This window comes from Nicotiana tomentosiformis, chromosome 9, assembly GCF_000390325.3.
Source record: "Nicotiana tomentosiformis chromosome 9, ASM39032v3, whole genome shotgun sequence".
In the NCBI taxonomy this organism is placed as follows: Eukaryota; Viridiplantae; Streptophyta; class Magnoliopsida; order Solanales; family Solanaceae; genus Nicotiana; species Nicotiana tomentosiformis.
This window is the reverse complement of record NC_090820.1, coordinates 69,616,479-69,629,212: the sequence shown is the minus strand read 5'-3', so window position 1 is coordinate 69,629,212 and position 12,734 is coordinate 69,616,479. Positions and strand designations below refer to the sequence as shown.

The following is a 12,734-nucleotide window of genomic DNA, read 5'->3' as shown; positions in this document are numbered from 1 at the left end:
TGTATATGGTGTCGATACTATTTTTCTCTGTCTTAGATGTTTGAACACTTAGAAAGTGCATAATAGTATCGGCGGTTCTCTAGCAAATTATGCTCATTGTCCTTTTGTGGACCATAATTGGACATTTACCTTTGTGTACCATCTTAATTATCTTTTGCATAGGCCTTACAAGTTGGGAACTTTATGTCACGATTTAAAAGAAATATAACAAATTCTTAGCATGAAATCTAATATTACAACTGTGACAAGAAAATATTTATATTTATAGCACACAGTTCCATTAAAATAGGAATATTAATTATTAATCTCTAAACATAAGCAATTTGAATGGAAAGTCAATAATTCTTTGTACAAAAATCATGCCTTTTTTTTTCTCTTTATCTATTAGCTTTCCTTCTTTTTCTTCATCTTCTTAATTTTATTTTTTGCCCCGAAGCCAATATATTTTCTAAATTTGTTCCATTCTTTTTCTTTCTAATTGCCTTTCTTAAATTTCTCTCCTTCTTTCTCCATTTCTTAACATAAAGATCTTACTTCCATAATAATATACGTTAATATATACAAAACGTATATATAAAAAATATCTATTGAATTAACACATAAAATATACATAAAAAATACATCCTTAATTAAAAATGGCACTTGACATATAAAATATATTTGAAATATACATTAAAAATACATCTTAAAATAAGATGACACTTCACAAATAAATATACAAAAATTATATACATAAAACTACATTTTGAATTAAAGTGATACTTGATATACAAAGTATAAAAGACATATAAATCAATACATCTTGAATTTATGTGGCATTCACATATGCATCAGATTTTCAAAAATGAAGTGAAGAAGATGAATGTTGGAAAGGGAGAATGAAGATGGACAAAAAAAAATAATTCATGTCTACGTTATAAAAGATGAATGGAGTGAAGAAGATGAATGGTATTTAATAATATTAAAATTATTTTACAATTGTACATGGAGTGAAGAAAATGAATGGTATTTCTACGTTATTCTTTTGTGTACAATTATTTACTCAAAGTTTTATTTTAATAATATTAAAATTATTTTACAATACAATGCACTACCTGACTCGACATATATGTGCGGCGCACGTGTCGAGAGACTAGTTGTTATAAAATAAAGAAATACTTACATAAACGTATCCAAAAAATAGAATAGTCGCCACTCGCTTAGCCATAGAATCTATTACACTAAAAAGACCCATGAAAAAAAAGATAATCTTTAGTAGGTGTAATTGAAATTCGTTGGAAATACATGGACGAGGATATATACAAAATTGAGGCAAATTGGAGGTGAGTTTGACTAGTTTGGAATCAAAATTTGTCGCTGCAATCGAATTGAAGAAACATCAGTATCACATGTGTATATTATTATATATCCATATATAATACAAACAGGTAGACATGAATATACATAGATATACAGGGAGCTGTATAAGGATACACAAATATACAACGTACTACACATAGATATATACTGATTTTGCTACCAAATGCGTTAGGTATTTGAAATCTGAATGTAATTCCAACTCAACTCTCTCAAATCTGCTTTAAAGCTCTAGTACAACAACAATAACTACGCTTCACGTAATTAGCTTCGAAAATTTTGTTCAAATTCGTTTCAAATCAGCTTCAGATGAACAAAAATTTCAATAACAGGTTCCTTCAAACAATAACAACAGAATCTAACTCTGTTGATTCCTTGCACTACTTTTTTTCTTTTCAGATTTCTAACTCTCAAGCTAGCCATTGTTGCGTAGCATTCCTCCAAATAGCCTACTGCTCCAGAGGTTGCGCATGGTTTTGGGTCACTACTAGCCATGAACTATGCTTTTTTTCGATTCAGATTATGCAGTTAAATTTGGATCTACAAGTGCTGATCTTTTCTGTTTGAGATTGTTGTGCTACCTTATAAGAAGCTTCGAAACTTCTCTAGTAGAAGAGAAGCACAGAACCGAAGTGTTAGCCACTGAACAAAAAACTAGGGCTAAAGTGGATGATAGTTAAAATTGTGCCAAAATGGATATTTATTTATTTTCATTTTAGTCATATTATGTAGTTTTCTCTAAAATTAATTTCCAATTAAAAATTCTTTCTTTCCAAAAACTTAAGGAGAACAAATGCCACATAAGAGTTAGGATAAAACTTGTTAGTGAAATGTATAACAGATCCGTTCCGAACGACAGAATTTCGAGATGATAAAATAAAGACCTTAAAAAGTAGCGAAATAGACCTTAGAAAGACCAACCACTAACGAGTTTAGAGTGGTTTACTAGGCATATAAATTTCAAGGATCGCGCTTTCAGATGACGAGATTGTAAGATAGGAAAGCAAATATCTATTGGAAAAATTAGCAAATTCTGCTTACCAACGTTGTGTAGTCCCTTGCTAGGCCAAAAGGAATCATGTAATTTGTGCTGGCAACTTTTAAATTGAGGTAAAGGAAATTAAACAACTTTTAGCGGGGTTAAAGCATAGCTTTTTTTGCTCGGAGTAACCCCGTTTAGTTTTTAAAAAAGCATCTATGAAAGCTGGAACATGCAGATGACAGAAATCATTTGGGTCAAGTCCATTCCAGACTAGAATTTAATGCGGGAGGATTAGATGGTAGCTTCATACTCACCATTGCTTCTTCCCCTTTTTCTTTCTCTTGCTTCCACTAGCGCTGTTGCTAGTACTAGTGCCAGCTGATCTCTGTGGTGTGCTGCCATCAAAATCGCCAAACGTACCAGATTGTACGGCATTCTGTAGCCACTCAACAAATTCCTCCTCGGTCATGGTCTCTTCCATATTTGGGCCTCTTTGTCCTGAGCTACTTCTCTTCCCATTGCTGCTCTTCATTGTATTTACATGGAAGCTTGGCTTGTGACTGTTGACCGGACATCTCATTCCCTGCATCCCCAGCATAATGTGAACTAGATTATCTAAGATACAGAGGTGCACTTGCTCAGTTGTTTTCAATGATTAACCAACTTTACAACATCTAGAGCCACCCTTCCATTTTGAAATAGGTGAGCATTTTCTGTTAGCTCAAAAGAGATGCTCATTTATGGGAGTTAATCTTTTTCCTAAATATGGAGAAAACAACAGTATAGCACCCATGGCATATAAAACTCAACATCATCCAAGCTTAACAAGTAACTGGTGATGGATTTGATTTTTTAAGTGGCATTTCAACCACCTCCAGGCCTCCACCCCCACCCCCCAAATAAAAAAAAGAAACATAAAAAAATTATTAAACCACACTATTAACTTTTGTTCACCTTCTATGGTATCTGAAGAAAACTTGCCAAGTCGGTACCTTATCTTGATGATAAAAAGCAAAAAGAATTCAATGAAAACTACAGTAATGCACTTTTGACCTTATAGTCCTAACAAGTTGTTCTCATTTCCCGGACCAATTCCATTCAAACGTTCAGAAAAAATCGAAACCTTATACCAGATGGTGAGAAGAAAAACTTTACCTGACAGATATACCATTCAGTAGCATTATAGATCCTGCTATCAGCACAAACATAGGCAACAGGGTTATCTACCTGCACATATTGGTGGAGATCAATAGTGTCACATATACCGCAAGGATGAGAGAGAGAAATAAAAAACTAAAGAAAAAACAAAATACTTAAAGGAGAGACTCATCATGAAAGAAAGTCTTCTCAAAAGCTTTTGCTTTTTTCATTTTGTTCGATTAGTTGATACCTTCAGTAGCATTCCAAAAAAGAATGGATGTGAAGGCTGTTCAACCCATCCATCTCCATCTTTTGCTGGATGAAAATCATTGCATTCCTATGAATGGAAGAGTAAAAGGTAAATATCCTAATAAAAAAACATATGCTAGAGAGGAGGAAGACAAACTAGAATGTATGGTTAAAGTGCACAGAATTCAAGAATTTATAACATGCGTATATTGTCGCTGGAGGGAAAACCTGGCACCATCTTGCTTTGGACTTTGTTTTCTTAGTGACAACCCAGACATGAAAGTTGCCACACTTCTTGCAAGTAATTCGTCGAGCGTCTGCAAGAGAATCCTCTGCCGCAGCTTCTGTCTGTGTGAATCCAGAGGTGAAGAACCCATAGCCTCTACCCTAAAATTGTTTGGTTAAGCATGAGACAGAGTTAAGTGAAAGTATAATCCAACATTACAATCACGCTTCAGGAGTATTTTCCAAATATAGTTTCTGGTACAAGATGATCCTTCCCCGTAAATACCTAGGACCTACAAAGACATGGGACTGCATTTAGAGCAAGACCTTTACTGATAGATGTCATTACTTATATGATGAACCTACAGGGGCTCATTCATACGAGTCAACCAGGCAAAGTAGGCAAAAGAGTTAAGACTTAAGAGTGCATGTGAAAACCCATTATTACTTAAAGCGGTTCCCATTAAGAACTTTCTCCCAGCTGGTTTCTTCAGCAAAAGGTGATGACCGAGGGCTTAAAGGCATATATCTTTCACAAAACATAAGATTTGTCAAGGACTTCACCAATCTCTTGTTTCAGTTAGATATCATTTAAAAGTTCCTTACCTATTGTAGAAAAAGAAAGTTGCAAAAATTGAAACAAAACATCTTTTTGCTAAACTCACTGCATATTTGACATATGCATAAAATGTCAAGTCTAACAGATGAACTAATTAGATGACTCAAAATTATTATTTTTTTGAGAATGGTTAATTAGATGACTCAAAATTATATTAATTCAAACCTTCTGCGAAGGACTTTGGAACCGCCGAAGGTAGTCCAGCAGCTCTTCCCTCCTCAATTCATCATCATATGCCTTTCGCTTTAAAGAATCAAGTAAGACCTGAAATAATCCAATTCTTACCAAGTGCAGAAATGAACACCAAATAGAGAACTCAAATCACAAGACAATCTGTACCTCATAGGCGTTTTGAAGTTTCTTAAAAGCTTCAGCAGCCTTTTCATTGCCCATGTTTTTATCAGGATGAACCAGCATTGCCTAATAGAAGATATACTTTAGCTGATTGGTAATATTTTGACTTCGATAGCAATGCATTTCTAGTTAATCTAGCATTATCAGACTTCAAACAGCATGATGTTCAGAAAAATCAGATACGAATATTTTGAGAGTAAGAATTTCAGGAGGGTACAGAAGAATCACCTTTTTCCTATATTCTTTCTTGAGAACTGAAGCATCTATATTCTGAAATCGGCTCAGGCCCAGTGCTGAATAGTGATCTGTACTGTTTAACAATCTGAGAACTTCGTCTTCAGATGTCATATCAGTGTCAGATCCACTAGTTGAAGGGATCCCAGTGCCACGATCAGCTGTATGAACATACGCATCATCAGCAGATGGAGGCACTGATCCACCAGAATAGAAGCTAGGTTCACCTTGTACTCCAGTTGTTTGATCAGGAAAGCTGTTTGGCCTTCTATGATCATTTACATTGTTTCTTAAGAAGAATATGAGAATATCACTCGAAACAAATGATAAATTCAAACCAAAGATTAAACCAATCCATCCGACATATGTCCATGCGCAATATACAGAATACAAATTTATGACAAACACCGCAAGCCGTTCATGCTTCAACCTGTAAAGCACTCCTAAATTTAAAAAGAAAAACAGCACTTAGTGGAAAAAACTGGAATCAATGTGATAAAAGTAAAAGCAACTGCTCAACACTAAAGCTTAAAAGTAATCACCTCCACTCAAGACCAGAAGCACCGCTGCCCAAAATCTTCCATAGAACCACAAGTAACTGATGCTCACTGCAGCAACTCCTAGAATTGCGATGATGAACCCAGTAAGAAGTCCAATCACAGCAACTGCTGCCTGAATGTTAACAGCAATTCATTACAGCAAGATGATTGAAAGGTCTCTCATATATGCAGTTTAACGGAAAGAATATAATCAATGATTACAAAGAAAACACAAAGGCAGAGAGTGACCACAGGAAACTCCACAAAATCAAGCCACTAATTTATAAAATTTACAGTCTTAGAAACTGCTGAAGAAATTGGTCAGTGCCCAGAATGAAAAGAAATATTTCACTTAAAAACTATAGTGACCACCTTCAGTAATTCAAGAAGCATTAACAAAATAAGATGGAGTCATGGAGCAAAGTATACACAGTCAAAATCAGTAAAAGTCAACTATTAGAATCTAACAGCATGAAATGGTCAAACTCAATAGTGGACACTGATTTTTGTCCAAAACAATTTAAACAAAATCACACTTTTAGAAATGGCCAAAACTAATTTAGTGACTTGGGGAAAACAATCCATAGCTCCTCAAAGCGATTTCCGGAATTCTGGTTCAGCATGAAATCATTCATGAGCCAACCCAAAGATGAGAAGCAATTAGGGTTAGATATATATGCTCACAAACACCTTTTATTATTTGAGGGGTGAAGATGTTGTTTTCCATGCAAGAAAAGAAGCTAGTCGCTTACCAAAATCAGTAGAAACTTGAATTTAGCGGCTGCAATCAAAGATAGAACACCCCACCAGATGACTGAGAGAATTGAAGTCATCCCCATGCATAGAAAGGACTCAATTCCTCTAAGAGCACAATCCAACCAAACCATTGATAATAGAATAATTATATTTCCAAAATGCATGATCCACCTAACCACTATAGGATATGCATGCTGAACCCTTTCTTGAACATACCCAGTCGCAATGAATAAATTGTGCATGATCCACCGAACCACTATAGGGTATGCATGCTGAACCTTTTCTTGAACGTGCTTACTCGCAATTAATAAATTGCTCCTTAAAGGGTAAAGCAAAGGTTTCCACCTCTCTAACCATTGAATTGATGCCTTTGAGACAGACAGAGCCAATGTCATCAAGTTCCTAAAAACTACGATAATAGACACTTTACAATTTTCTAATATATTGTCTCTATCTAATCCTGTTCCGAACTGGCCAAAACTTCCCTTTGAATTGTCTGAGCGGTGACTAGTATGCGGAGACGTCTCACCACCTTCTCTTGACTCGGGAGCCACCCCTCTACTTTTATGACTTTTGAAAATTCCTGCACCACTGCCTTCTTCAGGCCCTATTTCCTCTGCAGTTGACAATGTATCAATATCTTCCTTTTCCTTTTTAAGTGATCTTCTAGATTTGTGCTTGCTTTTCTTGCCTTCACTTTCATGTGTATTGTTGAAGCTCTCTGTTAGAGATATGCCGGAAAGATTACCATTAAAAGGTTCTGCATTTTTGCCCTCTGCCTCAGTCAGACTACTGTTTTCATTCTCATTTACCAATCCAGATCCAGAAACTGAAACTCCTTTTCTGTACTTCTGTCGGTTTCCTTTACGGGCCATTGACCAGAAATGGTATCAAAGAATGGTCTAACAACAAGCCAGTTCAACTCATCTCTAGTGCCCTCATTCGATATCGAAAGACCTGTGTCACAAGCAATTCATAAGTAAGCAAAATTTCAAGAAATTGCAAGCACCAACAAATAGCTTTAAGGTGTTCACCAGTTAGATAGCCAAACAATGAACACGTAAACAGTGATATCTTATTCCTCATGCATGTAACTCAGTCAAATTAGCTTTGTTCACCATTGGCAGCCGTGACTGTAAAGACAAAAGCATTCTCCTCGTGCTTATTCCCTCAACTATAGCTAATAATAGACACTTTGGCTTTACAAAATTGGCAAAATTTCAGATCTAGGCAGATATACGAAAGGGAAGTTTTTGTAACTATCATTCAGTCACTCATACTCCATCAGAAATTTATCATTTATCATTAACCACTTCTTTCTCTGCACTATGCTGTCATCTTCCCTAGATTTCCCTTGATCTAGTCGTGTTATCAGTAAAGCATTGTGTGCTCTCCATTACAATCATTTTCCTTAAGCAGGAAACAACTAATCATCCAATAAAAGGAGCAATACAAGGAATTAATAATGTTATGATCCAACATCACCGATTTACTAGCACCAATCTCAAAAGACGAATTTAAATGAGTTTCTGCGATGTATTTAATAAGAAACATAAAATACAAGAGAAGTTATTGATTATCCTTTAGAATCATATTGAACTTAAAACATATGGTATCTTTTCATTATATGTTAAACTTTTGGAGAAGGTAATCTTTTAGAATGTACAAAATAAAATCTATCTTTGGGAGAGTCCAATCAGGTCATAAGGTAGGATAGAGGAACTGAATTAAACCAGGGCATAGCTTCAGCATGAGAATTTGGTGATATATCAATGTGAACTGTGCAGTAGAACAATACTTCTGCAACGCCACCTGAAGCTAACTTCCTAAAATCAGAGAATGAATGAACACAAGTTTGAGTCTAATTCTGTGCCTAAGGAAAAATTATAAGTACTGCAATAAGAAAAAATTAAATAATTCATTCTCTACTTTGGATGTCTAAAATTTTGTCCACTTATTAAAGTGTAGGACTTTTTATAGCAAAAGAACATTTGCTGATGTAGAAGGGAAAGGTTATATAATGTGGACATCATGATATCAATTGAACACAGACGAAGCACTAACAATCAGTGTTATTAAAGGCTCTTTCAAGGTGCGCTTATGCTTTGAAGCTTAGTTAAAGACAGGTTGTGCACTTCGCCTCGATAAAGTAGCACTTAAGTGTAGGCACTAAAGTGCAAAGGCTGTGCATCATCACTAATGGGCTCTATCTCTAAGAAGGCAGCACTAGATAATAAATATATTTGGTAAACGATACATTTATTGTTAAAAAACGCTATGCATGATCTTTTCAATGACAGGAATAAGAAATTAAAATTTTGTATAAGAAAACTAGCTCCAGAAGACATAAACTACATCTTTTCATCTGCATCAGAAATTCGAAATGATTTTTAAACTTGATTGATATGATTTTACTTCATTTACTCTGCTTGATTTCATTTTTTCTTCATTAATTCTTTTCTTTGTTCAGACTCACGCTTAAATTCCGCGCTTTGCGCTTAAAGGCCCGACAGATTTGGCCTTTAACTGCGACTTACTTTTGACAATTTTTTTTTTTTGGGCGACTAGGCATTTCATTAATTACCAATTACCAAGTGAAACAATACAAAACCGGCAAGACCAAAGCTCAGTCTCCTGCTCCTAGAAACTGACCACTCCAACTATAAAGACTAAACTGAGTGTATAGCACACCTCCTAGGGAGAGTTTCTTCAAAGTTTCCATACTCGGACTAACAATTAAAACTCCTATTACATCAGACAGACTAGTTAATGGAAATATAACTTTTGAAGTAGACACCTAACTGTCGCTGATGTTCTCACATTGCAAATACATGCTATGCCTTTTGCAATACTATCACAGTGTCTCTTGCAAACTATGTAGCACAGACTCTCCAAAATGTTGCGCACTCGTGTCGGATCCTCCAGAAATACGCTACTTTTGAAGGATGTATTTTTGTAGGATCCAACATGCAACCGGTGATGTCTTCGGAGAGTCCGAGCAACATAGCTTGCAAATAACTTTGATTACTTTGCTAACAATGCAGATTGTTGACATTATTACACTAAATATACCCTTGCAAATAGCTGTTGAAAAATAGATTCATATAGTTTCTCCATTTGAAATTGGACGTCATATATTCCTTTTTTCGCCCACCAAACTAAGCCCCTGTTTACTAATACAGCCAAAGATGAAATGACTTCCTCTTTAACTACCCCAGCAAAGTAAAATTAACGAAAAGTAACATCATAATTTTTCACTTTGGCACACACTTCACCAATTTAAGATTTTGTCGTTTGGCAACATTTTATGCTTAAAATCCTATATAGTCAGCTTATGGTTTTTAATTGGAAAAGAAGGAAGCAATACTTCATTTCTTGATGAGCTCATTTAATCTGTGAAATTGTGGCCATCACTTTTAATAACATGAATATATGTTTGTTACAGTATTAGGGATACTGCAAAACCTGGATCCTATTCTGCAGAGATACAGTAATTCCACCCTCCCTGCACATCCCAATCTTGATAAAACACCAATAATAACCAAACATTTGAATTACAAGTAACACTGAATTTATAAAACTATTATACAAGCAGAAAACAAAAGTAAGACGATACATTCTGTATCTATAGGGGTAACAACAACAACAACAAACCTAGTGAAATTCCACAAGTTGGGTTTGGGGAGGGTAAAGTGTACGCAGACCTTACCCCTACCTTATGACGGTACAGAGGTTGTTTCCGAAAGACTCTCGGCTCAAGAACAGTGAAAATGAAGGAATAAACAAACAATAGTAACAACACGGTAATAAGACATGAAAGCAAATGGTGCAACGTGCAATAACAAAGATCTAAGAATACGACACTACAAGAATAGAGTCAATCCTACTGGAAATAATGATACATCGTGTAATAGCAAGGGGCTAGGAATAGGAAAATACAAGACTAGTACTACTACAGTAATACTACTGGAAAGACTAGGCGAAACTCTAGACTGCCTGTTATCCCACAACCCTAATTCTCGACCTCTACACCCTCCTATCGAGGGTCATGCCCTCGGTAAGCTGAAGTAGAGTCATTACTGCCTAGTCACCTCACCCCAGTACTTCTTAGGCCTCCATCTGCCCCTTCGCTGACCCGCCATGATCAACCTCTCACACCTCCTAATCGGGGCATCAGAGTCTCTCCTCTTCACATGTCCGAATCATCCCAGCCTTGATTCCCGCAACTTATCTTCCACAGGAGCCACACGCACCTTGTTCCTAATATATTCATTCATAATCTTGTCTTTTCAACTTCTAGACACGAGATTTCTTGACTGGCCAACACTCGGCTCCATACAACATAGTCGGTCTAACTACCGCTTTGTAGAACTTGCCCTTAAGTCTAGGTGGCACGTTCTAGTCATACAAAACACCAAAAGCGAGCCTCCATTTCATCCACTCCGCTTCAATATGATGTGCGATATCCTCGTCGATCTCCCCGTTACCCTGTAATGCAAATCCAAAACTATCTCTCCTGGGATGACTTGTGCATCAAGCTTCACGTCCACTTCTGCTTCATGTGCCCCAACACTGAACTTACACTCCAAGTATTCTGTCTTCGTCCTGTTCAACTTGAAACCTTTAGACTCTAGAGTCTGTCTCCACACCTCCAGCCTAACATTAACCCCGCAACGCGTCTCGTCAATCAGCACTATGTCATCTACAAATAACATACACTAGGGCACCTCTCCTTGAATGTGTCACGTCAACACATCCATCGCTAGGGCAAATAAAAATGGGCTAAGAATTGATCCTTGATGCAACCCCATCACCACTGGAAAATAATCCGAGTCTCCTCCCACAGTCCTCACCCGAGTCTTAGCTCCATCGTACATGCCCTTAATCACCCTAATGTACGCTACCGGAACACCGTTAATCTCCAAACATCTCCATAACTATAGATATACATTTTTAGCAGCACATGTCGATGCTGAAATGTTGACCTCTCGAACTACCTACTGTTGTTTTTCTAACAAATACAGTCCTGGGTGGCAAGATTTGGGAGCACACTTTGAGGAATACTTGTCCTAAACTGGTTAAGCAGAAAGCAAAGATTTTGCACAGCTGTAATGCTAAGCGTTGGCTTGGCACATTGCCTAATTGAAATGCCCAAAAGGACAACAGTAGGACAATGGTCTAAGACATTATCAAATTAAAAGTTTTCAATACTCAAATTTGATCAAATGGACAAATTATAAAATCCAAATTAATTATGAGACTGATCCAAGAATTGAAACTTGAAGCACTTCATCCAAAAGAGACAGAACTGATCACGTTTTCTATTGTTGTGCAATATAAGTAACCAAAAGATTAGATATTTCTACTCCAACACTAGCCTCCACACCCAAAACAAATGCCGTCCAGCCAAAAAGAAAAGTTCATCGGTTGGTAAATTTGCTCAATTTAGAAAAGCACCGCTTTACAGCAGAACAAGAACCACCCAACAAGATTATGCGGCGCATATCATTGTACTAACACAAATATATATACAGTGTTTATGTCCCATCAAATGTCCTAAACAAACTACTATACTTTTGATATGATTCCATATTTTCTTGATTTTGAGCTAAAGCAGAATACCCTAGATATTAGACTAAACCCTTTGAAATATGAAATCCAAAAAAGAAGAAAAGAAATACATGAAGAATAAATAGACCCATATGTCAAAATATAAAACGTAAAGCAAGAAAAGCTTACTAGAACAGTTGAAAGGATGGAACAAGGCAGTGCGTAAATATGGAGCAGCCGAACACCAAAAGGAAGAAATTAGGCAATTACAAGGACCACAGCTAATCAAGACTTAGTCGAGCAGTCAACAGTCGCCACAACTCGCAGAGAGAGAGGAACCCAATAGTCTTCAATCCAAGCCCCCGTACTTCAAATGGTCTCTTCCGTAAATTTACTAGAGCACATGAATCTTTAGATGGAAAAAAAAGGTTTGTTTTTCTTTAAGGAAAAAAAATCACATGTAAGGGGAAGGAGAAAACAAAGTAAAAGGGGGGAAAAAAATGTAAACCTATTGTGTACAAAACGCACATCAGTACAACTATAATATGAGACTTATATAGTAAAATGTTTGGTTTTAGTTTTGGTTTTGAATGTAGTGATTTTGGCTTTTATTTCTTTTGAAAATAAATTGCTATCGATTGTTTGGCCAAACTTTTAGAATTAGCTTATTTTGAAAAGTATTTTTCGCAAAGGTGCTTTTCAAAAATTACTTTCGGCGAGAAGCAGTTTG

General features: G+C 36.2%; 1 protein-coding gene across 2 annotated transcripts; it reads right to left on the bottom strand.

Moving 5' to 3' along the window:
• Positions 1 to 1,034: 1,034 nt before the first annotated feature.
• Positions 1,035 to 12,526, bottom strand: LOC104113577 (uncharacterized). 2 transcript variants are annotated; one of them, XM_009623785.4, is made up of 11 exons: positions 12,194 to 12,526; positions 6,451 to 7,411; positions 5,702 to 5,831; positions 5,154 to 5,602; positions 4,911 to 4,991; positions 4,737 to 4,835; positions 3,956 to 4,114; positions 3,729 to 3,815; positions 3,494 to 3,565; positions 2,653 to 2,921; positions 1,035 to 1,356 (listed from the first exon to the last, which is right to left on the bottom strand). In XM_009623785.4, exons 2-11 carry the CDS (start codon positions 7,327 to 7,329, stop codon positions 1,344 to 1,346), a joined length of 2,238 nt encoding a protein of 745 aa, XP_009622080.2. In that variant the 5' UTR covers positions 7,330 to 7,411; positions 12,194 to 12,526; the 3' UTR covers positions 1,035 to 1,343. The 2 variants fall into 2 exon arrangements, with proteins under 2 accessions (XP_009622080.2, XP_033516523.2); XM_033660632.2 differs by lacking the exon at positions 12,194 to 12,526 and adding an exon at positions 7,489 to 9,928.
• Between the last annotated feature and the right edge of the window lie 208 nt (positions 12,527 to 12,734).